The 23,707-nt window shown below is 37.8% G+C and overlaps 3 protein-coding genes across 9 annotated transcripts in view; 1 reads left to right on the top strand and 2 right to left on the bottom strand.

The window, feature by feature from the left end:
- The window catches only part of SASS6 (SAS-6 centriolar assembly protein), a 55,760-nt gene extending 55,026 nt beyond the window's left edge, over positions 1-734 (bottom strand). For all 4 annotated transcript variants that reach the window (XM_039228424.1, XM_039228427.1, XM_039228425.1 and 1 more), the window contains exon 1: positions 576-734. In XM_039228424.1, the coding sequence (XP_039084355.1) occupies positions 576-640 (65 nt within the window). In that variant the 5' untranslated portion in view covers positions 641-734. The remainder of the gene's footprint in view (positions 1-575) is intronic.
- A 75-nt stretch (positions 735-809) lies between these two features.
- TRMT13 (tRNA methyltransferase 13 homolog) lies at positions 810-19,969 on the top strand. Of its 3 annotated transcripts, none has more exons than XM_039228431.1 (11): positions 810-1,126; positions 4,025-4,071; positions 4,156-4,222; positions 6,125-6,187; positions 6,382-6,451; positions 6,607-6,713; positions 7,095-7,229; positions 9,324-9,396; positions 14,283-14,357; positions 17,093-17,525; positions 18,068-19,969. In XM_039228431.1, exons 1-11 carry the CDS (start codon positions 980-982, stop codon positions 18,261-18,263), a joined length of 1,413 nt encoding a protein of 470 aa, XP_039084362.1. In that variant the 5' UTR covers positions 810-979; the 3' UTR covers positions 18,264-19,969. The 3 variants fall into 3 exon arrangements, with proteins under 3 accessions (XP_039084362.1, XP_039084361.1, XP_039084363.1); XM_039228430.1 differs by having other exon boundaries at positions 7,062-7,229; XM_039228432.1 differs by lacking the exon at positions 7,095-7,229.
- The window catches only part of LRRC39 (leucine rich repeat containing 39), a 20,404-nt gene continuing 15,174 nt past the window's right edge, over positions 18,478-23,707 (bottom strand). For both annotated transcript variants that reach the window (XM_039228439.1, XM_039228440.1), the window contains exons 7-9: positions 23,034-23,186; positions 21,732-21,871; positions 18,478-18,544 (exon numbers count right to left, since the gene is read on the bottom strand). In XM_039228439.1, coding sequence (XP_039084370.1) covers positions 18,489-18,544; positions 21,732-21,871; positions 23,034-23,186 — 349 coding nt within the window. In that variant the 3' untranslated portion in view covers positions 18,478-18,488. The remainder of the gene's footprint in view (positions 18,545-21,731; positions 21,872-23,033; positions 23,187-23,707) is intronic.

The following is a 23,707-nucleotide window of genomic DNA, read 5'->3' as shown; positions in this document are numbered from 1 at the left end:
GTTGAAATGAATAAATGAAATTTATAGCTTCCCCCTACTGTTTTCAGGCGATTAAACGTAACTTATTTTTAGTAACTACTGTGAAGAAAAGACAATACACCATATAAGCTAGAGCTTCAATATACTTCCCATATAATTCAAAGGAGAGCGAAAAAAGGACGGGGAGCTAAGGTCTGAGTTCCAGCGCCGTCCGAGCAGTGAATTTGTGATGAGCCCTCGTGTAAATTACTCCACTTCTCAGGACAAAATTAACTTTGTCTCAAAAAAAAGAGAATGTGGCCATAATTTCCACGATTCGGCTCAGACCTAAAACATGTATTTTTCTAAGTTAACTCGTTGCGGACCAGGTTCCCATTTCCTCCATATCCTCCCTTCTGTGCCGTCAGCAACCGCCGACTCGGTGAGAGAAGGAACACTGGGTTCCAGCTGCGGTTCTCTCCGCGTCCCGGGACGCTCGCCACACACCCAACTGCAAGCCGGTGCTCTCTGCCCAGAGCCGCCATCTTCCCCCCGCCCCCCTCTCCTTGGCCGGACCCCAACCGCCACCCGCGGGCCGGGGTAACGCGGAACCTCACCTCTCCTCGCAGTCTTTGCATTTCACCTGCAGCGGGACTAGTTCCTGGAACAGAACCTGGCTCATGTTGGACCGCTGCCCGTGCCAGCGAGAGGAAAAGTCCAGCAGGCCCGGCCCGCGGAACTCGCCGACAGGCGTCCGGGCCCTGCTAAAATTTGAGTTTGGCGCTCGGCTTCCGCTGAGAAGGCGGGGAAACAGAAACCGAGGGAGGGCGCAGGAGATTTGGACCTCGTCAGCCACCATCCGTTTTTTCCGGTTTTTCAGGGGACGGGCGGTAGTTCCGCAGATTAGCCTGCGTGGCGGGACCCGCGGGAGCCATATTTGTTAAGGGAAGAGGACCCAAGGGAAGCGGGGAACTTTTCTTCTCTTCGCCCAATGTTTGCCAACCCAAACGAACTCTGAGTTATGGCGGCTTCTGCGCCGACCCCGCACACGACTGACTTTCCAGCTGAGGGTCGATGCAGTTACTATGTGGAAAAGAAGAAGCGATTTTGCAGGATGGTGGTGGCAGCGGGGAAAAGATTCTGCGGGGAACACGCTGGAGCCGCGGAGGTCTGGTATTGCCCTACCCTCTCCAGAGTTGGAAATAAGTTTCTTGGTCCAGCAACTCGCCTCTGACAGATTTCTGCTTCTGGCCCCTGGATGTCCCAGATTTTCGCGTTCTAAGCGCAGTCCTGCTCTCCCCAGGGAGCGATGATGAGTCTTAGTGAAGTGCAGTGGTTTCTTGTACTAAGTAAAGCAGCGCCAGCAGTGACCCGTTTATTTTGATCCTACCTCTTGGTAATACTAGATCTTAATTTTACTCCAGACTACCGTCTCTTAACACTCCGCCCACTCTCCCCTTTCCTGAGGGGTAAAGGTAGTTTAGGAAGAACAGTGATCAAAGATCCCAAGGTTTCACTAATTGTGTTCTGATTGTTTTGTGAATGATAATCGCTTCTTTCTGAATGCGGTTGAGAAACTTTTGAAAAATTTTGTTTAGATCTACAACTCTTTAATTGTAGAAAACAAGGTTACCAGAGGGGAGATGGGTGAAATAGGTGATAGGGATTCAGGAGCGCACTTGTAATGAGCACCGAGTGATTAAAATAAAAACGTAATAAATATTTAGAGTACAGTCTTTTGAAAGCAACTTATAACTGCTGAAAGGGGGAAGGAAAGATATAATATGTAGGAATTGGCTCCTTTTAAAATCGATAAAGGGCACAATTTTGTTCAATAATACAGTTATACATATGATTGTACTGTCAAACGGTATACAGTTGACCCTTGAACACGTATTTAAACTGCTCAGTCCACTTACATGTTTAAAGACGAGATAAACAGCCCTTGATCAAAAAAGGAGATTTATGATAGAAGAGTTTTGTTCTCACTCTAAGCCCTTCTACTTCACCATAATGAGACATCTGGAAGATGAATGCATTTGGTGACAGTAGTAGAATGTGACTAGATCCTTACAAGCTGATTGGTATTCCTGGGGAGGAAGGAATCTTGTTATTGGTCCCTTGAAGAAAGATTACAAGATAAGTGAAAATACTTTTCATGACACAATTTGGTTTTCAACTGTGGGCATCCAACTGAATCTGTGATTTATGATATAATGGGGTGTATGTTTCCATCTTTTTGTCTTAAGTCTCATAGAGTTGAGATCACTTGTACACATTTTTGGCCACTGGTTATTGTTGTTGTTGTTTTCTTACCCACTGGTTCTTAAGGTGATTTTACCCCCCAGGAGACACTTGGCAATGTTTGAAACATTTTGGTTGTCACAGCTGAAGAGTGTTCCTGGCATCTAATAGGTAAAGCCAGAGATGCTGTTAAATATCCAACAATGCAGAGGACAGCCCCCCCCCCAAAAGAATTACCCAGCCCCAAATGTCAGTAGTGTCAAGGTTGAGAAACCCAGTTTCTAAACCCAAATAATAAAAGTGCTCCTCCCCCCTACTGTATGGTTAGGTTTTTTTTTAATGTTTTATTTATTTCTAAGAGAGAGAGAGAGACAGTGTGAGCAGGGGAGGGTCAGAGAGAGAGGGAGTGACAGACTGAAACAGGCTCCAGGCTCTGAGCTGGCAGTCAGCACAGAGCCCGACGCGGGGCTCGAACCCACGAAACGCGAGATCATGACCTAAGCGAAAGTCGGACGCTTAACCGACTAAGCCACCCAGGTGCCCCTGTATGGTTAGGTTTTGAGGAGTTAACAAAGAGTCTTCTCTTTTCTTGGAGGTTGCATTTTAAAGTCAGCAAGTGAGGAAAAATAATGCACAATATTTTCAAAAAATAATCAAAAGCCTCTTAGCTTTCCGATGAAATTTAGTCATTGTATCTTGGGAGTTATTCAGAACTGAAATAAACTGAAAAAAGATTTGCTAATAGTAACAGTGAACAGTTAGCATTTACTATATGGCCAGTGACATGCTAAGTAATTTTTTAAAATTTACTTTTACTATTAGCTCACTTAATTTTTACAAGCCTTAGGAGGTGGGACATATTCTCATCTTTCAGATGAGGCAATAAGCCTACCTCAGGTCATAGAGTTAGGAGTTGATAGATCATACCTAGGCAGTCCGACTGACCTATGGTTTTAACTATTTTGTTGCATACAGATTCATAAGCATATTGAATAGAATTGCTAGCACTATTAATTTTCCTTTGTTTTTTTCAAGCAATGTAGTTAAATTCATGTAACTTAGAAACAAAGAGGCTAGGGGCGCCTGGGTGGCTTAGTCGGTTAAGCGTCTGACTTTTGCTTAGGTCATGATCTCGCAGTTCCTGGGCTCGAGTCCCTGTCGGGCTCTGTGCTGACTGCCAGCTCAGAGCCTGGAGCCTATTTCAGAGTCTGTGTCTCCCACTCTCTCTAACCCTCCTCTGTTCACGCTGTCTCTCTCTCCCTCCTAGAAATAAATTAAAAGAAAAAAAAGAAACAAAGAGACTATAGCTCTGCTACACTGAAAAGTTGCAAAGCCAGTAGAATTATGGCACCGTACCAAATGGTTAAAATACCGTATTTCACTGTTTCTAAGATATTTCTCTTTTTCACATTTTAACGTCTCTGAAATCAGAATTCACCTTAAAAATCTATCACATGACATAATTTAAATTGGCAGCAGATTTTTCTTAGGGGTGCCTTAAATAATAGTGCAAACTATAGTCGGTGCTGTCATAGATTCAAAATTCCATAAGTAGGCCTTCTCTATAACCTGTTTGAAGCTATAAACCCTTGTTGTCCAAACAGTATTTGCTCATATATACATAAACCAGGTGCACTGGAGATTTTTGTTGTCAAACTCTGACCTGATTTTGGTAATGTTTCATTAATGTCCTTTTAAAGCTTCCTTACCTAGTTTTGGAAATGCATAAGCTTATGCTTACACTGAAATTATAACTAGTATCTGTGGGCAATGAACTTGATATTTTTTTAATCCAAATAAATACATCGTTTTTCTTTACTAGGAAGAAAATGCTCGGAAAAGAATTCTGTGTCCTTTAGATCCAAAACAGTAAGTATGGGTCAAATAAGGGTTTTTCTATACTAGAAAGATTGTCACAAGTCTTATTTTAAATAATTTTCTCTTTAAATTTAGCACAGTATATGAAGATCAACTAGCAAAACATTTGAAAAAGTGTAACGCAAGAGAGAAGCCAAAACCTGTAAGTGTTTGATCAGTAAAACTGAATGGTGAAACGTGTAGTATGTAATGTTTATATGTACTTAGTTGATTACAAATGTGAATATTTAACAAGACTTGTGCCTCAGAAGGCTTGAATGTGGTAAATACTTTTGAGAGTATATATAGACTGTGAATCCACTTAGAGTCCTAATTCAGATAATATAATTTTATGCAACAGGAGTGTTATTTAGAGAATAATTTCTCAATTTATTCAAAATATTTATTTAGTGCTTACTAACTTTATTTCAATAAAATATGGTCCCAGCCTTCAAGGAATTTGAAACTGGTAAGTAAACTTATAAATAATGGATATTATTTAATAAGTTCATTGAAAGAAGAAAATAAAACTTAAAATTCTATCCAAGGGGCCAAGAAAACCTTCCCAGAGAGAGAAACACTTGAGCTGAGGCTTGATTTGGCAAAGAAAAGGAAGAGTCCTAGGTGAAAAGAACTATATGTGCAAAGGCAGAAATTGAGAAACCACATTGAGACTTTCAAGGAACTTGGACTTTATTCTGAAAGATGTGGGGAACTACTGAAAGATTTTAAGTTAGAGAATGGCGTGGCCAGATTTACCTCTTAAAAACTTTCAGAGCAGTGAGGGAGGATGGCTTGGAATTAGAATGACTAGTTAAAGGCTATTGCTGAAGTCCAGATGGGACATGATAAGAGACTAAATGAAAGAGGACGGAAAGGGTAGGGAATAGATGCAAGAATTATTTGGGTAGCAGAATCCATAAAACTCAGTGGCTAAAAACAGAGGGTTAGATATGTGAGTCTGAAAGTCAGTAGAGTGGTGGAGTCAAATACATACAAGTCATAGGCCTTGGATTTTTAAGTTACCCTGGGGAAGAGATTGGAAGGGTGAAGGAAGAACTTGTTTATTCCATAGATATTAATTGAACATTTATGCCAGACATTGTACCAAGTACCCTGCCTATAAGAACATTACAGTCTCGTGAGAGAGACAAAAAACACAATATTGTGAATGTTAAAACTGATTAAGTACAGAGTGCTATGAAAGAATAAAGGAGATGAATCCTATCCTTTTTCTGGGAGAAATAGGGGGTGAAAGAGATGGGGAAGGAGTCAGGAAGCTTCTCTGAAGGAATATCCCATAATGAGTCCTATAGGCTAAAGGAGAATCTGCCAGACAGCAAAGAAAACATGTGTAAGGGCCTAGAAGTGAGAGAGCTGCTAGCTTTGTCTGGGACTGGGCATCGCACATGACTGGAGTATAGAATACAAGGGGACAGCTGAGTAGAAGAGGGGACTCAAGAGGTAGCAGAAAATAGAGCATGAGACTAAGGACAGAATTATAGGTGACACTGACATTAAAGGATGAGCTGCTCCCACAGTATAATAAAAAAATTAAAGATATTTCTCATATCACACAAAAATATATAAAATAGAAGAAATCAGACCTAACCTGTATAATATGTGTATCTTATCTGCTTTTAGACTGGCTATCTGATGAACAGCCAAATATAGTTGGTAATTTGTCGTTTCTGTCCTAATACCATAAGCAAAACCGACACAGTCTTGAGGCTCTATGCTGTACACAGGTGAAAACTTTAACCGAAATTAGGAGTGAGCTGCTTTAAACTATAAACATTTATTCAGATAACAACTCACTAGAATATAAGATCCATGAGAACATAGAGATTTTTGTCTGTTCTGTTCCTTGCTGTGGTGAGTCCTTGACACCTAAAGCAAATTAAAGACCACAGTAGGTGCCCAGTGATTATTTTATTCCTAAATGGGAGAAAGGGAGGATGGCAGGTACAGGGTATGGGGAAAAGAAAAGTATCAGTTTCTCAGGTTAGTTTTTGTGAGCTCTTCACATTAATAACAGTATTGTTGTAATTTTGTTTTTATTAAGGACTTCTTTATTCAAGATATTAATGCAGGCTTAAAAGATGAAACAGAAATACCTGAACAATTAGTAAGTACTTGACTTAATATTTATTAATTTTAAAAGGTGTTTGTAAGTTGTCTCCGCACTGTGAATAAGCTGTGTTCCAATTTTTGTTTGGAATAAATTAATTGTTTTGAATCTAGAATTCATCTTTCTATAGAATCCATATTATTAGTGATGGTTAGTTCCCAGACCAGCTCATGCCCCATTTTTGTATGTAGGTTCCAATTTCTTCTCTCTCTGAAGAGGAGTTGGAAAAGTTAATTAAGAAATTGCGGAAAGCATGTGAAGGTAAGTCTGCCTCCAGTGGCAAGTTAAAAATTTTAGAATAATTGGGTGCTTTATGAGTTGATACCAGTGTGGTTTAAAAGATGTTACTACCATTGTTCAGAGCCCTACGGTTTCATGTTTGGTTGCTTAAGCTATTGTGCTTATATTTGGCACAGGTTTGAACGCTACACTTAAAGATCAAATTATGTCCCATCCAGCATTGCATGATGCCCTTAATGACCCTAAAAATGGTGATTCTGCAACCAAACACCTGAAACAGCAGGTATGTTTAGGCCATAGTAACTATGCTAAATTTGGCCTTTTGTTCATTTGTCAAAAGCTAACATTCTTTCTAAATATAGTTATTAATGAGATCTTGTTTAGTTTATCTTTCAGGGTACAGAATCTTTCCATTTCAAAAAATATGTGGAAACATATATTAAAAACTTTTGGCATGGATATGGTTCTGAGTACTGTGTTTTAAAATTCTTAAAGCAAGAGAAAAAATTTAAAGCCAAACAAAAATTATCAATGTGCACATGCTGCCTTATGTAGAAATGACCTTGTTGTTTCCCCACTTGAGCCATATGTGTTTGCTCTAGTTTATAAAATAATCTTGTGAAGTTTGCAGGCTTCTATTTTAGGTAACATTGAAAAATTAAAGTTACTTGGTCCAAGAAGATGTTTTGTTGAGTTTGGAGCAGGAAAAGGAAAATTATCTCATTGGGTTGATATTGCCTTAAAAGATGCTGAAAAAGTTCACTTCATCCTAGTAGAAAAGGTGACCACGAGATTCAAGGCAAGTGAAACCATGGCAGTATATTAGTAACCAAGCTTTGCACTTTTCTTTAAAAAAAAAAAAATGATACTGAGACCCATGTCTTTTAAAGAAAATGTATGTTTTGTGTTGAGTTGATGTAGCTTTTTATCCTAACTATATTAAAGACCTAAACTGAAGGTACATTGTTTTTAATCTAAATTTTAATAGTCCATTGAGCTGAGTTCTTAAAATTATTTGCAGAAATAAGAAAATATGTGAAAAGAGCCAAGCTCCAGCTAGGAGTTAAAAGTCTTGGGTCCTAGTCTACCTATGCCACCTACTAACTATTCATTCAGTAAACATTTATTGAATATACTGCATAGGCACCATGATAGACATTGAGTAGAAGTCAAGACAACGTTCCTATGCTCTTATTACTTATATTTATAAAGATAAGACGAATGATTGTAGAGAAGCATCAAAATATGAAAAAAAAACTGCACAGAGTACAGTGTAGGTTCAGAAGAGGGAGTGACATGTTTTCTTGTAGGGAAAGGATGCAAATGGCCGAATAGGAAAGGGGATGCCTGAGCTCTTTCTTGAAAGGAGAATTATGTTTCCTAGATAGAGGGTTTAAGAAGCATTCTAGGAAGCATGAACAGTGTAACCAAATACCTAACACAGGGAAACATAGAAACACTTCTCTGTGATGGGAATGCATGGTTCCAAGTAGAGTTCAGTAGTGATGAGATGGGAGAGGAGGGCTAGACTCTCGAAGGTGTCATATTTTATGCCAAGGGGTAGGCGTTTGACTTTCACCTGCTGCATGCTGGGGATACAGTGGAACAAGTTGAGTTCTTGTCTTTGAGAAGCTTACATCCACTGGGTAGACTTATGGGTATTTCGGTTCAGTTTGCTAAGGCTCCTATGATAATGATAAGTACCAGAAGCCATAGGAGCATGAAGATAGAACACCAGCCTCAGTGTAGTGTGGGTCACAGAAGGTTTCCCAGAGGAAGTAACTGCTGGGAGGAGATTGAAAGAAAATGTAAATGTAACAGTTGGTGAAGACACTAAAAAGGCCTTTTATTGCTTTATTATTATTTTTAATGTTTGTTTTTGAGAGAGAGGGAGACAGAGCATGAGCAGGGGAGGGGCAGAGAGAGAGACAGAATCTGAAGCAGGCTGGAGCCTGAACTATCAGCACAGAGCCTGATGCGGGCCTCGAACCCACGAACCATGAGATCATGACCAGAGCCAATTGACTCGCAACTGATGCTCAACTGACTGAGCCACCCAAGTGCCCCCAAAATGAATTAATGATAGGATAATTGTCATTAATGAGATTAATGATAAGATAATTATCCAGTAATCCAAGTAAAAAATGAGCCAGAGCCGAGGTTGTTGCAGTGAGATGGAGAGGAAAAATGCTAAGATTTTTGAAGCAAGGAGACTTGTTGATTTATTAGTCACTATGAGAGAGGAGTTATTTTGGGTGACACTTTATGGCTTTAAGTGACTGATGGTGCCTTTTTCTGAGATAGGGAATATAGAAGGAGGAAGAGGAAGAATAGGTTTGGAGAGAGAAATGAGGAGTTCAGTTTTGAATGAGTTTGCTCTTGAAGTAGAGCTTTCTCATTCACAACTGGGTATGTGTCCGGTGTTCATCAAAAAGATCTGGGCCACAGTGTAGATTTATAAGTCATAGGCACATGGACATAGATCAGATAGATCAGAATGGTGGTTGTGATCTTTCAGAGAGAGTAAGAGGAATGAGCCAAAAATAGTATATTATGGGCTAGCAAAGGCAAAGGAGCTGGCAAATAATCTTAGGTTAGTCACCTAACATCTGTGAACCTTTAGTTCCTTCATCAGTAAATTGGGACATTTATATATATGTCCCAATAATGATATATAACAATTTATAAAATTTCAAGCCTTTTAAAAATGTATGATATTGTTATTTTGGAGTTTTCATCAAAGAAAATATAATCTTAAATTTTTTAATTAGTGGTTCTGTTTTTTAAATATTAAAAAATAAGATGGGAAATTATTTCCTCCGAATTTTGAAAACAAATAGAAATCTTTTTAAACATAGAAAGCTATTGTTATTATAATGTTCTATTTGTGCAGGTAGATGGCAAACACAGGAAGAAAAATTCAGTGTTTGAGAGACTTCAAATTGATATTCAACACTTGTGCTTGAGTAAGTTGCGTAACTTTTAGTTACTCTACCATGAATCATAGAAGTTTCAGATTCTGAGGGTTGCTTAGAAATCCAGTCATGTGAACAAGTGCTTCAGTGAAAACAAACTAAAATTAATGCATTCTTAATATTAAATGTTATATCTAATATTTGGATGAATGTAAATTGAATTAGGGTTGGAACTTTTTTTTTTAATTTTTAATATTTATTTATTGTTGAGAGAAAGACGGACAGAGCGTGAGGCAGGTAAGGGGCAGGGGCACAGAGGGAGACACAGAATATAAAACAGGCTCCAGCTCTGAGCTGTCAGCACAGAGCCCGATGCGGAACTTAAACTCACGAATTGTCAGATCATGACCTGAGCCAGAGTTCAATGCTTTACCGACTGAGCCACCCAGGTGCTACCCCCACTTTTTTTTAAGAGAGTAAGCACATGAGCCAGGGAGAGGGGCAGAGAGGGAGAAAGAAAGAGAGTCTTAATCAAGCTCCACCCTAGCATGGAGCCTGACATAGGGCTCGATCCCATGACCCTCAGATCATAACCTGAGCCAAAATCAAAAGTCAGACACTCAACTGACTGAGCCACCCAAGCACTCCAGGGTTGGAACTTTTTTTTTTTTTTTTAATATTTTTATTTATTTCTAAGAGAGAGAGAGACAGCATGAGCAGGGGAGAGTCAGAGAGAGAGGGAGTCACAGACTGAAACAGGCTCCAGGCTCTGAGCTGGCAGTCAGCACAGAGCCCGATGCGGGACTCAAACCCACGAACCGCGAGATCATGACCTAAGCGAAAGTCGGACGCTTAACCGACTAAGCCACCCAGGCGCCCCGACAAGTTTTTATGGTAGGTGTTGAATTCTTACTAAGCATACTGAAAAGTAGCCTACCATATGTCTTAGTTTCTCTGTGACTCTTCTGTGCCCACCCTATGCCCCAATTCCACATTTTAAACCAAAAAAGGAGAGATTAATAGAGAACAAATATCTACAATCTAGTTCAATACTGCCCTTTTAGAATTTGCATCAATTGAAAAATCTCTCCTGCTAAACAATGACCTACCTAAAAATATAGCCACCAGTGAAAATGTGAATCATATGGGCACCTAGGTGGCTCAATTGGTTAAGCATCCAACTTCGGCTCAGGTCATGATCCCCAGACTTCCATACTTAAGTTTTTTAATATTGAAAATAAAAGACTTACTTAATGACACACTGAGAGGGATTAGAGGTAGTTTTGAAATGAGTAGAAGCCGACATTCACTTAGAGGACTTCTCTTCCTGGGGGCAGGGTTGGAATTGACTATTCATCATTTTAGGGAGAAAGAATAGGAAATTTCTGTTAAAAGAGTTTACTACAGACATCCCTCCCTTTCTTTTTTCTTATTTTGTTTTTCATTTTTGGGCTTTTATTAAACTTACCTATGTGTGGTCAAGAGTCAGATAGTTCTAAAAGTTCTCGAGTTTTTATAAAAACAGCACCAACCACTTCCTCCCTGCCATGGCTCTCTCTTCAGATCCAACCACATTTACCTCTTACAGGTGAATTTTTATACTTATCTCAAGTGACTAACAACAGGCTTTTGTTTTTGCTGCTCCTTTCTTCTTTTCAACCATTATCTACTGGTTTTTCCCAGTGGAAGATGAAGATTTCCTACTCCTGTCCCACCTCAAGTGCAAACATTTCCCATTCCTCATCTTTCTAATATGCACAAAATGATTAAGTCATCATTTTTTACCACAGAACCATATAGTAAATCACTTTTTCCTGTACAGTTTTTTTGTTGATAAATTAATAATTTATAATTTTGTTTACTTGGTCTTTTAAAAGTGTATTTGTTGTAATACATTCATCAAGTATTCTGTCACTTTCCATCTTCCTGAAAAATTCTCTCATGTGTCCTTCAGACATTTTCCACTTCAGACTGGATCCCCTCTGTTCTTGGGGCACAATGATCAGCATTAAAACTCTCTTCAGTCTCATCCTGGGGATTTCTTTGACTCTCCTGGGTGGGAATTTCTTTTCCTATATCTTTTCCCACATCTTCCTCCATTGAGTTACTCTTTCTTCGGGCAGAGCACCTCTTCCTGTAGCTTCCTGAGAAACAATGCATTTGAGACCTTGCATTGTCCAAAAATATCTTATTTTACCTTACACTTGACTTGGCTGGGTTATTTGTATTTTGAGATTGAAAATCATTTTCCTTTAGAATTTTGAAAGTTTATTCTACTAGTATTGTTTAAACATTTTAAATTGCCATTCTGAATCTTCTTCCCTTGTATGTGATCTGCTTTTTTCTTGAAATTTATAGGCCCTTCTTTGTTCTCAGTGTTATAAATTTTCACAGTGATAGCCTTCATGTGATTATATTTTTATACATTGTGCTGTACTCTTTTCTCTTTTGTTTATATCAGTGGTTCTCAAGTGGAGGTCATTTTGTCCACCAGGGTACTTTGGCAATGTCTGAGACATTTTTGGTTGTCTCCATATGTCTCCAGCATGTCTCCAGCATGTCCCCATAGCTGGGGTGGGCATGCTGCTGGCATCTAATACAGTCCAGAGAGCCTGCTAAACCAGAGGCCTGCTAAATATCCTGTAAGGTATAGTAATAGCTCCCCACAACAAACTTATGGGAGCCAAAAAGTCAATAATGCCAAAGATGAGAAATCCTGATTTAGAGACTGTAGTATTCTCAGCTTTCTGGGAAATTTCCTTGTATTCTTTCTTTCATAATTTTCTCTACACCACTTTCTCTTCTCTCCCTTTATGTAATAAGTCTTATGATTTAGGGTGCCTGGGTGGTTCAGTCGGTTAAGCGTCTAACTCGGTTTTGGCTCGGGTCACGATCTCACAGTTCATGGGTTCAAGTACCACATCAGATTCTCTCTCTCACCTTCTCTCTCTGCCCCTCCACACACACTTTTCTCTCTCAAAAAAAAACATCTTAGATTTAGCTATTAAACCTACGGGGATGATTTTCTACTTCTCTTGAATTCTCTGATTTATGTCTTTTGGTTTTATTCTATACTTTTAAAAATTTTCCCAACTTAATTTCTTCTATCATAGTTTTCATTTCTAAGATTTTTTTCTCTGAATTTATCTTTATTATATTTTGTTCTTTCTCTTAATTGCTAGATTTCATTTTTCTGATGATATTAATAAAGGTTTTTAAGAATTATTCTCCCTTTGTAATCTGCTGTCATCAGTTTGCTCTTTTTCATTTGTTTTGGTCTGTCTCTTTCAACTTAGAGGCTGTCCTTAAACATCTGGTGTTCCTTGATGGTGTGTTCTTAGGATTGAGGGACTCAGAGCTCTGAGGTCTCAGATAGAATTGTTAACACGGAGCTCCACTTTAGGGTGATCTGTGTAAGATGTGATCTTTCCTCTTGGGTTGGTCAGAATCCACAGAGAAGAACCTCTGTGGTTAAAGATGTGATCCCAACATTTGGGGTCCCAGTCGGGAAATCGATGTGCACACTTACTTATTCCTGCTACTTTACCATGCTTCAGCTCTCAACTTCCTGTTGTCCCTCAATCCACTGATCGCCTGTTCTCCTTGCTCCAGAGAATTAATCTGTGCTCTTCCACAAGAGGGAAAGAGGTAGTCACCAACTAGCCATGAGGTGGGTCTCTGACTGCTTAAGTAGACTTTCCACCAACACTATTGTAGCTACTCAGCTCTACTTCCGAGGTACTTGATGTCTCTGATTCTTAAAGCCTTTAGAAGATTTGTTGAGCAAATTTGGATAATTCTCAGCCTTCCCTACTTTTGTCTCCTCCTTTTGACCTCTTTCAGATCTTGTGAGTTTATACCTTTTCAGAAATTCTTTAATTCTCATTTTGGTGGAGTTTTAGGACAGAGTAAATTAGATACTCGTATTCAATCTACCATCATTTCCCAGAAGTTCATCTGCTCTATTTTCCAAGCCCAAAGAATAGGGGAGAGAGGAAATGAGGTAATTTTCAAGCGAAAGCAGAAGGGCTTTCTTAGACATCCTTTCTCTTCACCCTAACTAATGATATTCTCTTGAACCACCTTAATTTAAACTTCTGTCTTCCCTGACACAGGAAACTATTCCACGTGGTACCAATTTCTCCTGGCATGTAATATAATACATTTGAAAGCAAGTAACAGAAAAGTGGAAAAATTTATTAAGTACTTCCACTGGACTATTCCACTGTATTACGTGCTGTGGCTGGATTTGCAGTAGGAAGCATACTTTTCATTTCAGAATCTTAGAAAAAGGAAAATGAATGGGGGAAAAATGGAGGCCATAACTGTAATATAGTACATTTTACTGTATTACCTTATGGATATATTTTTTTAACTTTTTCAGGACTGTTAGGAATATTTTCTTTTTTTCAAAACAGTGTGAAAAGCTACAATAATATTTTTGTACATGAACCTATTAAAACTATATTATTAGGTTATAGTGGTGAATAGAGTATTTTACAATATATATATTGGTCATGTTATTAATATGTTTATCATGTGTATTATTTGTTCAAAATACATCTTCTAGCAGGGAAAGTTTTGAGTTCTTTTTTCAGTGTGTTAATCATATATAGCAAAATAAGGCTTCTATAGGGGAAAGTCCTGGGTCGGTATAGAAGAAATAACATTGGCCTAAGAGTCAGGAAACCTAACTCAAGAGGAAGGGCAAGAGCGAAAGAAAAGGGAAGAAAAGAGGAAAGAAACTTTTATTCTGGCTTGTACTTAACAGGTCACTACATCTTTGAGTCTCTTATTCCTCAGCTATAAAGTGAAGGTTTTGTTTGAGTCTCTTTACACCCTAAAACTTAAAGGTTCAAATTGGTTCTTTCAGAATGCCATGCGAATGCCTTATCTCACAAGAGAGCTAACTCAGTTTTCATTTACTTTTATTCCAGACAAAATTCCTTTGCTAAGCAAAGAAAAACTACCTGTGGTAGGAATTGGAAAGCATCTATGTGGTATGGCAACAGGTATGTAAACACACTAATGATGTTTAGATGAACACATTAAGTTTTAGCTTTACACGGTGCCAATCATTGAAATAGTTTGGGTAGTTTTACTACTTAAGCCTAAACTCATTAATTTTCATCGTAGCACTGACCCTGTGTTACATCATATACAGAGTTGTCTTATTTATCTGCTCATTTTGGCCATTTGACAGGATGAATTAAGAGTTTTATGTGTAAATACTGGGTCATGAGACTTTAAAGCTCCTTGGTTTATATTTCAACCAAAAAGGAAACAAATCATTTATAGAGACCATATAATTCCACCCCAGAAGCTACTGAGTTATTTGAGGAGTTGCTTGGGAAGGATTCCGAAACCTCTCCCATTAGAAGATGGTTATGTTCCAGGATTCTGGAGAAAATGAGAAAAGAAATGTTAGGTAAAACATCTAAGATGTCTTATCTTAGCACTTGGATCTGTCTCTCAGGAGTAGCTTGGTAAGGTAGAAAGAGCATCAGATAGTCCAGGATTCAGCTGTACTGTGTTATGTAACCTTGGCAAACTACATAACCTTTCTGAGCTTTGGTTATCTCATCTGTAAAACAGGGATGATAACATAATTTACTATGTTACATGTAAGTATCTGGCACATAGTAGCATTCAACAAGTGTTAACTACTCTTACATCTTCTTCCTGGCTCCTGCTCTGCTGCTCTCCTCATCTCCCATCTGGGGATCTTAGAGCCTCCATAAACATTATTCAAGTTGGCCAGAAATGGCTTTGAGTATTGAATATTTGTGTCTTCCTTCGTAGTTGTTAAGATGACTTTCATATACTTTATTTCATGTAACCCTCAGAAAAGCCTTCTAAAGTAAGCCATTTCTATCCTGGAGAGGAATAAAACCACACTCATTTACTCTTACCCATCTAACCCAAGTTTCTCTGATGTATAATCTGTATTGGCCATTTTTCCTTGTTCCACACACTTTTCCCTCTTGATAGAGTAGGATTCTATTGTCCTACTGAAAATTCTCTGCTGCAGTTGCTTCCCCTTTTTGACATTGTTTCCTTTTGTGACATTCTTCTTTGCCGATTCTTCCCCTAAGCTATGCCATTCTTCCTCTGTTTTTCTCATCGCCTCCTTCCACTGCCTGTTCTTTAAATACTAATATTTGGAGCATTGGCTGCACACCTAATATATCTTTCCTCTTAAAACTCTTCAGTAGCTCCTAATACCTGCAGCTTAAAGTCCAAGCTCTTTAACAGGACAACCTGCTGCCAGTGTGGCCTCTGCCTTTCAGCCTGTGCCAGTTCCTGCATCCCCCTTTACTGGTCAGCAAATTAAAACCCTGTGTACTTTGCCCATGCACTGTACTGGGTCAACTTCTAATTTCCTTAGTGTTTATCATCGTTCCATCTGCAAATCTCTACCTTATTGTATTTCAGTTTGTTATATAATAGCTAACTTAATTTATGTATCTAACTTTCCCACTGTGCTGTGAAATTTTTGAGTACAGGGAATGTGCAACACAATGGTTGGCATATAATAGAAACAGTAAGCATTTGAGTGAATGAATAATCTTGGCCACACTTTGCTGTGTGTCCTTGTCCCATTCTTTGGTATATGGCTTTGTCCTTTAAGCTCTTTGTAAAGGAGAGGTTGAAATAGATTGTTAAAGCTTCTTCTGATTCTAAAATATTCATACTTTGAATAATTTTTCTGATTATTCACATTTCTGAAAATCATTTACTTAGGTCCAATATAAATAAAACAGTGACTGAATATATTTTGTCTGAAAATAATAGTTTATGATAATAGATTAGCTATCCCTTTCTCCCAATAATGTTTGTTGACTTAAACTCATATTGAATTAAATTCACTAGTAAAAAATCATTTAATAGTCACTGGTGACATCTTACAGTAATAACATTTTAAAATATATGTTTCTGATTGACTAGACACAGCATGCCAGTCTACTCAGACATAAAATATGGGTTTTACAGCATATGTTTGGGGTCTTTCCAATATTGTCATCAGTATAGTGGTCTTCAGTGGGAAATGGTCCTAATCATCAAAAAAACCTATTTGTTTAGCTTTTAAGTTTAAATTTTCATTTTAATATGGAGTAATCCATCTCTAAGTTTATGATAAGCATCATTACATCGCAAAGCTTGCACACAAAAGGCACACAGTAACTAATTGCTGAATGCATGCATAAATTCCACAAGGCTGCTCAGTGAGGCCTACTTCCCATAGTCTGAGCCCCTCTTCTCAACTCTTCAGCTCCTCAGCTTTTTCTGTGAACATCTTACATTCCCTGACTGACACCTAACATCAATCTCAGCAGATGCCTTTCCCCTCTATTCTTTTTTTGGGTTTCTTGAGCTCAAAACTTTCCTGGAATGTAAGTGCAGATGAATAATTTTTTTCCATACAAGTCATTTCCTCAGCTAGAGAAGGAGAAATGAGAGCCAATTGAGTAGTTGAACTAAAAGCTTTTACAAACTGTAGATCTTAAGCTTCAGACAGTTTTGGGGGAAGTAGATTTTATCCAGAATAAATCACTAGGGAAAAAGATGCTAATTAGAAGACAGCAAACATGAACAAAATTGATAATTCATGGATGAATTATTACAAGTATAAAGCTAAGTAGGTTTTATTGTTGGGATTTTAGAAACCATACTGCTGAATAAATGTAAAAAATACTTATTTTTAAAGATGATGTGGTTTGGGGGGGCCACATAATTGTGTTTGCAGATCTTGCATTACGATGTTTGGTTGAAACCTATGCTTCCAGTTGTGAGGAAAGGAATGAAGAACCTTTAGCCAAACGCAGAAAGAATGATAAAACAGACAAAGAAATTAACACTTTGACCAAGGAAGGAAATGAGAAAAATGTCCCAGAGAAGTGGACCCCTGTGGCTGGCATTGTTATTGCACTCTGTTGTCACCACAGGTGTGATTGGAGACATTATGTGGGCAAAGAATATTTCAGGGCTCTAGGCCTTGGAGCAGTGGAATTCCACTACTTCCAGCGAATGAGTAGTTGGGCAACTTGTGGGATGCGAAAAACATCTTTGGGAGCCTCTGATGTGATCACAAAGAGAAAAGATAAGCACAGTGACGACAGTGAAGAGCATGACGATGGGGAACGCAAAATCCCAGACGACAGCACCGAGAGTTTACCCGAGTAAGTGACTACTTTGAAATGCACAACACTAGGGCAGAAATGTTTTGTCACTGTTCCAGTTTCTTGTTAGATAAATGTTACAAGAATCTATTCATGAAGATGTATCTTATCATCCAATTTTAGAATAAGTTAAAATACACTTTTATTATTTTTTTTAATTTTTTAAAAATGTTTATTTCTGAGAGAGAGAGAGAGAGAGACAGCGTGAGCAGGGAAGGGTCAGAGACAGAGAGGGAGATACAGAATCTGAAGCAGGCTCCAGCTCCAAGCTAGCTGTCAGCACAGAGCCCAACGCAGGGCTCGAACCCACAAACCGTGAGATCATGACCTGACCCAAAGTCAGACACTTAACCGACTGAGCCACCATGTGCCCCAAAAATAGACTTTTATTGTGGCATAAATAAAACGTATCTTGGGAGCATGGAACATAGCACCTAGTGTATCGTGGGTTACTTAGCAACTTGCCAATAAATAGAAGTGGCTAAAATAAATTTTTCATAAACTTCTACAAATTTTAACGATGTTTTGTTTATTCGGTTTAGGTTCCTTACTGTTGAAGAAAAGAAGAAAATAGGGCATCTTTGTAAATTGCTGATTGACCAAGGCCGAGTCGAGTATTTACAGCAGAAAGGATTCAGTCCTGCTTTACAGTATTATACAGATCCTCTGGTATCTTTGGAAAATGTATTGTTAACTGCTTTACCAAATCATTCTTCACCACCAGAAACAACTGATTAATGGAAAAGAAATTTTGAACATCTGTCTTCCGCCAAAAAAATTTTTTAATTGTATTTTTATATTCATGAAAATATAATTTACATAGCAGATAATGTGAACTTTAAAAAATGTTGTGGCCTCATTGAGCCTTGGTAATAGCTTTGATTTTTACTTAAGAAGTCCAAACATTAGCGAATTCACCAAATTCCCCAAGTAATTCTCTTCAGCAGGGCATCTTGAGTTACATTATCCATCAGTATTTATAGAGATTGGTAAAGTAGTTGAACAGTTGACTTGGTTATCTGAAACACACATAATCCATCAATACACAACCAGCATGCTAACTTTCTATTTGTATTCATTTTGTCATTTTTTTTTTCCTTTGGTTGTATTTATGGCTTTTTTATTTCTCAAGTTCAAGATGTAATGATCAATTACCAGTTTGTAACAAGGCCAACCTGAGAATTTGGTTTATGTATGGATTTTTTTGTCCATTCAGATCTGGAAAAGATAATCAATTTTGATTTTTTTCTAACGCAAACAAATTCAGAGATGTTCACATTTAATGAATTCACCTTCAGACTTCCAGAGCCATACCTGTATTTATGTATTATCTGCATTTATCCATGACAGACAACAAAACTGAAGAGATGTTTTCAAGGGAAATAATCTGTTTCACTTCATTTTTTAATTGAATCATTATCTAGATAGAACTTCCAAAAAGTTCATAAATTAAACTGAAATTTGCGAGTAACTTCAGAAGTTAATTAGCCATCATACCTTTTCACAAAGACAGTTTTATACATAGAAGTACAGCTACAAGTATATTCTCTCCTGATGGGGAAAATAATTTGGAATGAGGTGGAAATTAGATAACGAGACCAAAAATAACCTCACATTTAGGCCTCATGTAACTCATAAGCAGTTTCTATGCACAAGCAGATATTAAACCAAACATATGGTGAGGACTGTTACTCGCTTCATGTTATTCTTGAATTATTTCTGCCTTCACTTGTAAAACCTGTCTTAATCATTGGCACCTTTGCAAAAACAAAGATCAGAATTACTAATTTTAGATACTATAATGATATTCTTACGTAACTTTTTTATCCTGTAAATAGATCTATGATTACATGAATTCTAAATTAGAACCTAGAACATTTTTAATTCCTGGCCTTTCTACTTTAATCTCCTTTGTTTCATGAGACTGCCTAGATTCAGAGCCTACTCTACCACCCCAGGGTATGACCTTGGGCAACTACTTAATCTCTTTGTGCCTCAATTTTCCTTTTTAAATGAGAATGATGAAGATAGTAATACTACCTACCTCAGGAGGTTGTTGTAACAAATGAGATAACATATGTAAAATGCTTAGAACAAGTACAATGTAAATAATAAATATTAAGTGTTAATAGTACTAATTCGCAAATCTATTTTTAATAACAACAGGCAGACTTGGTCTTATTATTTCTGCTTAAGTTGTAAGAGTTTTTTCTCTTTTATAATTTTTATGCAAATATTATTAAAGTAAGGCAGTTGGATTATTTCTAAAGTTAATTACTCATCTTCCCAAAGAAAAGAACATAAATGAAAGTAATGTATCATTCAATAATTTACATGATTTTACTGGGTCAGGGAATGCTAATTTGTGTCTTACAAACTGTTTTGCATCATTCAACAATTTATGCCCAGAAATAAAAAATACTCTGCAACAAGCATAATCTCAACTATGTTTCATAAAACATGCATACACACACAAGAGTTCTGATAATAGCCCTGCCCCCATTTAGCTTAAAGATATGTTACTGACAATGATACCAAGTACTTTATGGGCAGATAAGCTTGTCGTTACACAAGCTATACGTGGAGATCATTGTTTATTTCCCTTACTATATCCTAAGAAAGTTACCATGTGGGATATATATATTGCTGTAACTTGATTTGCTGAATTTGCAGGGTCAGCAAACTCCTTCTGGAACTTTTAGGTTCGTCTACACAACTACCTCTTCCTGCATGTCCCACAACTATGTCCAATTTCCTTATCTTCCACTCCTACCACCAAACCCGCTTCTGCACTTCATTTCCCCTTCTTTGCATCACCATCCATCTGGTTGCTCTAACCAAAAACAGATTAATCTTGGAGTCTTCTCTTTTCTTGTCATTCAGTATTCAATTCTGTCTCCTACCTGTCGTATGTATTTATACCCTAAACTAGGCTCCCACTATAATTTTACTTATCTTGCTCCAATCTACTTTCTGTGCTATTGTTTCTGTGACTTGCTATCACTGATCAGATGACCATTTCCTAACATCCTCCACTGGATGTTGGTAAAAATGATTTCTTCTAGCTAAAAACACTCATTTGCTTAGATTACACTTATTCTCCAAAGTAACTATCTGAAGGTAAGTTTAACCTTATGATTCAAAAACTTCACATTTTAATGAATTGTGAAACAATGGTTTCTATTACAGTTTTCAATGTTTTTATTAACAGAATTGTCTCTTTGGCTTCTTCTACCCTTGGTTTAAGTTAAAGGCATTCCTTTAGTTAAAAAGTGGTTTAATTCTTAATTATCAGAGACTAAGTGAAATCTATATATCAAAACCTCACACTTTAACTATTGGTTAAAATCTCTGGTCTCTTAATATTCATCCCTAGGAAAAATACTGTGTTGTGGATTGTAGAAAAAAGGACATGACAGGGAAGGTAGTGTTTATGAGTACACAGAAATATGCGACAAACTGATAGAATTATGTAGTGAAGCTTTAAGAATCACATCTTCATGGGGCGCCTGGGTGGCTTAGTCGGTTTATCGTCCGACTTTCGCTTAGGTCATGATCTCTTGGTTTGTGGGTTTGTGCCCCGCGTCGGGCTCTGTGCTGACTGCCAGTTTTGAGCCTGGAGCCTGTTTCAGTCTGTGACTCCCTCTCTCTCTGACCCTCCCCTGCTCACGCTGTCTCTCTATCTCTCTCTCCTAGAAATAAATAAAACATTAAAAAAAAAAAAAAGAATCACATCTTCATTCATTTGGTTGTGCTTCAAGTGCTTGGCCAAAGAAATTTGTTTCCTCTACTTGAAAAGTTTTCTATGTCTTTACAATTTCTCTCCAAGCTTTTATCAGAATTGTGAACAGATTTGAATGTCATTCTTTTTTCCTCCCACAATATATTTTTTAATATTTAGTTTTGATAGAGTACAAGCAGGGTAGGGGCAGAGAGAGAGGGAGGCAGAGGATCCAGAGCAGGCTCCATGCTGACAGCAGATAGCCTGATGCAGGACTCAAACTCACAAACTGAGAAATCATGGCCTGAGCTGAAGTCATATACTTAACTGACTGAGCCACCCAGGCGCCCTGCCTCCCTCAATATTGAGAAAGAGACAATATTTGACAGAAAAGGTAAGATGGAATGAGATATCTATAAAGGAATTTATAGATATACACATTCCTCTACCAAATATTTGGCTTGTGTTATAGAGAAATCTCATACCTGCTCTTCTCCGTGACTCCTGTATATATATATGCATAAACTGAAGGCCAAATAATTCCCGTTCCTCCTCTTCATCTATGCTTTCAGTAGGAGGAAGTGTCACTTCCAGTTTCAGCGGGTTGTCTCTGAAGTTGACAAACCTAGCAGTTCATTAAAAAACAGTACTTTTATAGGTGCCATAGACATGTACATTTATTTTCCTAGGAAAAGATCAAATGATAATATACTAAATTACTTTTAAAAAAAAAAAAAAACTGGTTACAGTAACCAAACATCATGGTAAGATGTGATAAATCCTAAGGATCTTTTTCCTTTTTATTTATTTTTTAATGTTTTACTTATTTTTAGGAGAGAGAGAGAGACAGCATGAGCAGGGGAGGGTCAGAGAGAGAGGGAGTCACAGACTGAAACAGGCTCCAGGCTCTGAGCTGGCAGTCAGCACAGAGCCCGACTCGGGGCTCGAACCCACGAACCGTGAGATCATGACCCAAGCGAAAGTCGGACGCTTAACCGACTAAGCTACCCAGGCGCCCCAAATCCTAAGGATCTTTTTAAGTCTCTTTTCTAGAAGGAAAAAAACCCTAGCTTTAGACAACTTATTTTCAAAGCTTATAGAAAAAACTATTAGTCCCTATCATATATTTAACGTGGAACAGTTCAACTTCCCAGAGCAAGTCTAGGACATCTCAAACATACAATTAATGCTATGAACTTAAAGTTTGTATATTTTACAGACTTACTTGTGTCTTATTTATTATTGTATCTTCACCATCGAGTACATGGCTTACTAGCTACTGAATAGATGAATGAATGATTGGTTTTGTTATGGAAATTGTGGGATTTGATGTGAATTCCCATGTCTTATGTTCTGTTAGGAAATTAAATTTTGGAAGTAAGACACCTGAGGGAATTCTGAGAGTAACTGACATATGTATTTATAACGTGCCCACTGTAGTCTTTTAGAAGGAAAATAAGCACTATTTTTATGCCTTTGGTTTTTATTTGTAGATGAGGTTTATTAGCAGTTACAAAATGATTTTCATAAAAATCTCACCAACCGAGGGCATTCCTTAGAGCCAATAATGCCAGTATGGCTTTTGTTTCAGGGATTCTTTCTTAAATAATTCTAACCAGTGTTAAATGAATCCTATTTATAAATTATAGAATTTCCAAGTTGGAAAAGATTTTTAAATGTGTTCGTTAATATGAATGAGAACTCAAATCTGTTAATAACAATTTCTCTATATTACTTTGTGCTGCAGCCAGAAAGGAACGTGTCAGTTTGGAGTCTACAGCTTTTACCTCAGATTGGTCATCTCTTCCATGCACACTGGAATATCTTGCAGTTTATTGTTGCTGAGAACAAGCGTACCCAGATTTTTCATATTGCTGATTGTTTCTGGCAAGCATGTTATTTCATTCCGTTGCAGCCATAATGTATGTAGAGTTTGCATTCTGATGAGTTGAAAGAGAAGTTTCTGTGATTAACCATACATAATATGAAAACCCTGGTTCTTTACCCAAAATAAAAGAAAGGTCATTTTTTATAACATCTCCTTTAACCAGTATAGCAGCAGTTGAGTTAACTGGCTTCACATTACCTGATTGGGGAAACCACATCGGAGAGTCAATCCCTACACTACAGTTCTCAGCGTGTGGTGGTAGAACGAAACCAATGTATTTTAGTGAATTCTTCACTATTCTCGCAGGATTTCTTGAAGAACTGCTGTAAATGTTATCTAATCTGAATTAGAGTGTTAGGAGAAAAATGGGAAAGTACTAATATGCCCAGTTAGGGCAAGACAAGTATGCATAATGGACTCTGGGCCAGGCTGCCTACATTTAAAAGCTAAACTGCACAAGTCCACTGTGATCTTGAGCAGTTTAGCTAACCTCTCCACGTTAGTTTCCTCATCCATTTGTAAAGTGCAGAGTGCCTGGCATGCACTAAATAATGTTCTTGTTTGCCACATTCA

The sequence above is a fragment of the Hyaena hyaena genome, unplaced genomic scaffold, assembly GCF_003009895.1.
Source record: "Hyaena hyaena isolate Hyena2069 unplaced genomic scaffold, ASM300989v1 scaffold_32, whole genome shotgun sequence".
Taxonomy (NCBI): domain Eukaryota; kingdom Metazoa; phylum Chordata; class Mammalia; order Carnivora; family Hyaenidae; genus Hyaena; species Hyaena hyaena.
Note: the sequence above shows the minus strand (reverse complement) of the source record. Positions and strands in the feature narration are given on the sequence as shown.

Excerpts from the sequence above, each read along its gene's own strand:
- TRMT13 (XM_039228430.1), top strand. The coding sequence starts at position 980 with ATGGCGGCTTCTGCGCCGACCCCGCACACGACTGACTTTCCAGCTGAG. Across the intron at positions 7,230-9,323 it reads AGGTGACCACGAGATTCAAG|GTAGATGGCAAACACAGGAA; the intron begins GCAAGTGAAACC and ends CTATTTGTGCAG. Across the intron at positions 17,526-18,067 it reads AGCACCGAGAGTTTACCCGA|GTTCCTTACTGTTGAAGAAA; the intron begins GTAAGTGACTAC and ends TATTCGGTTTAG.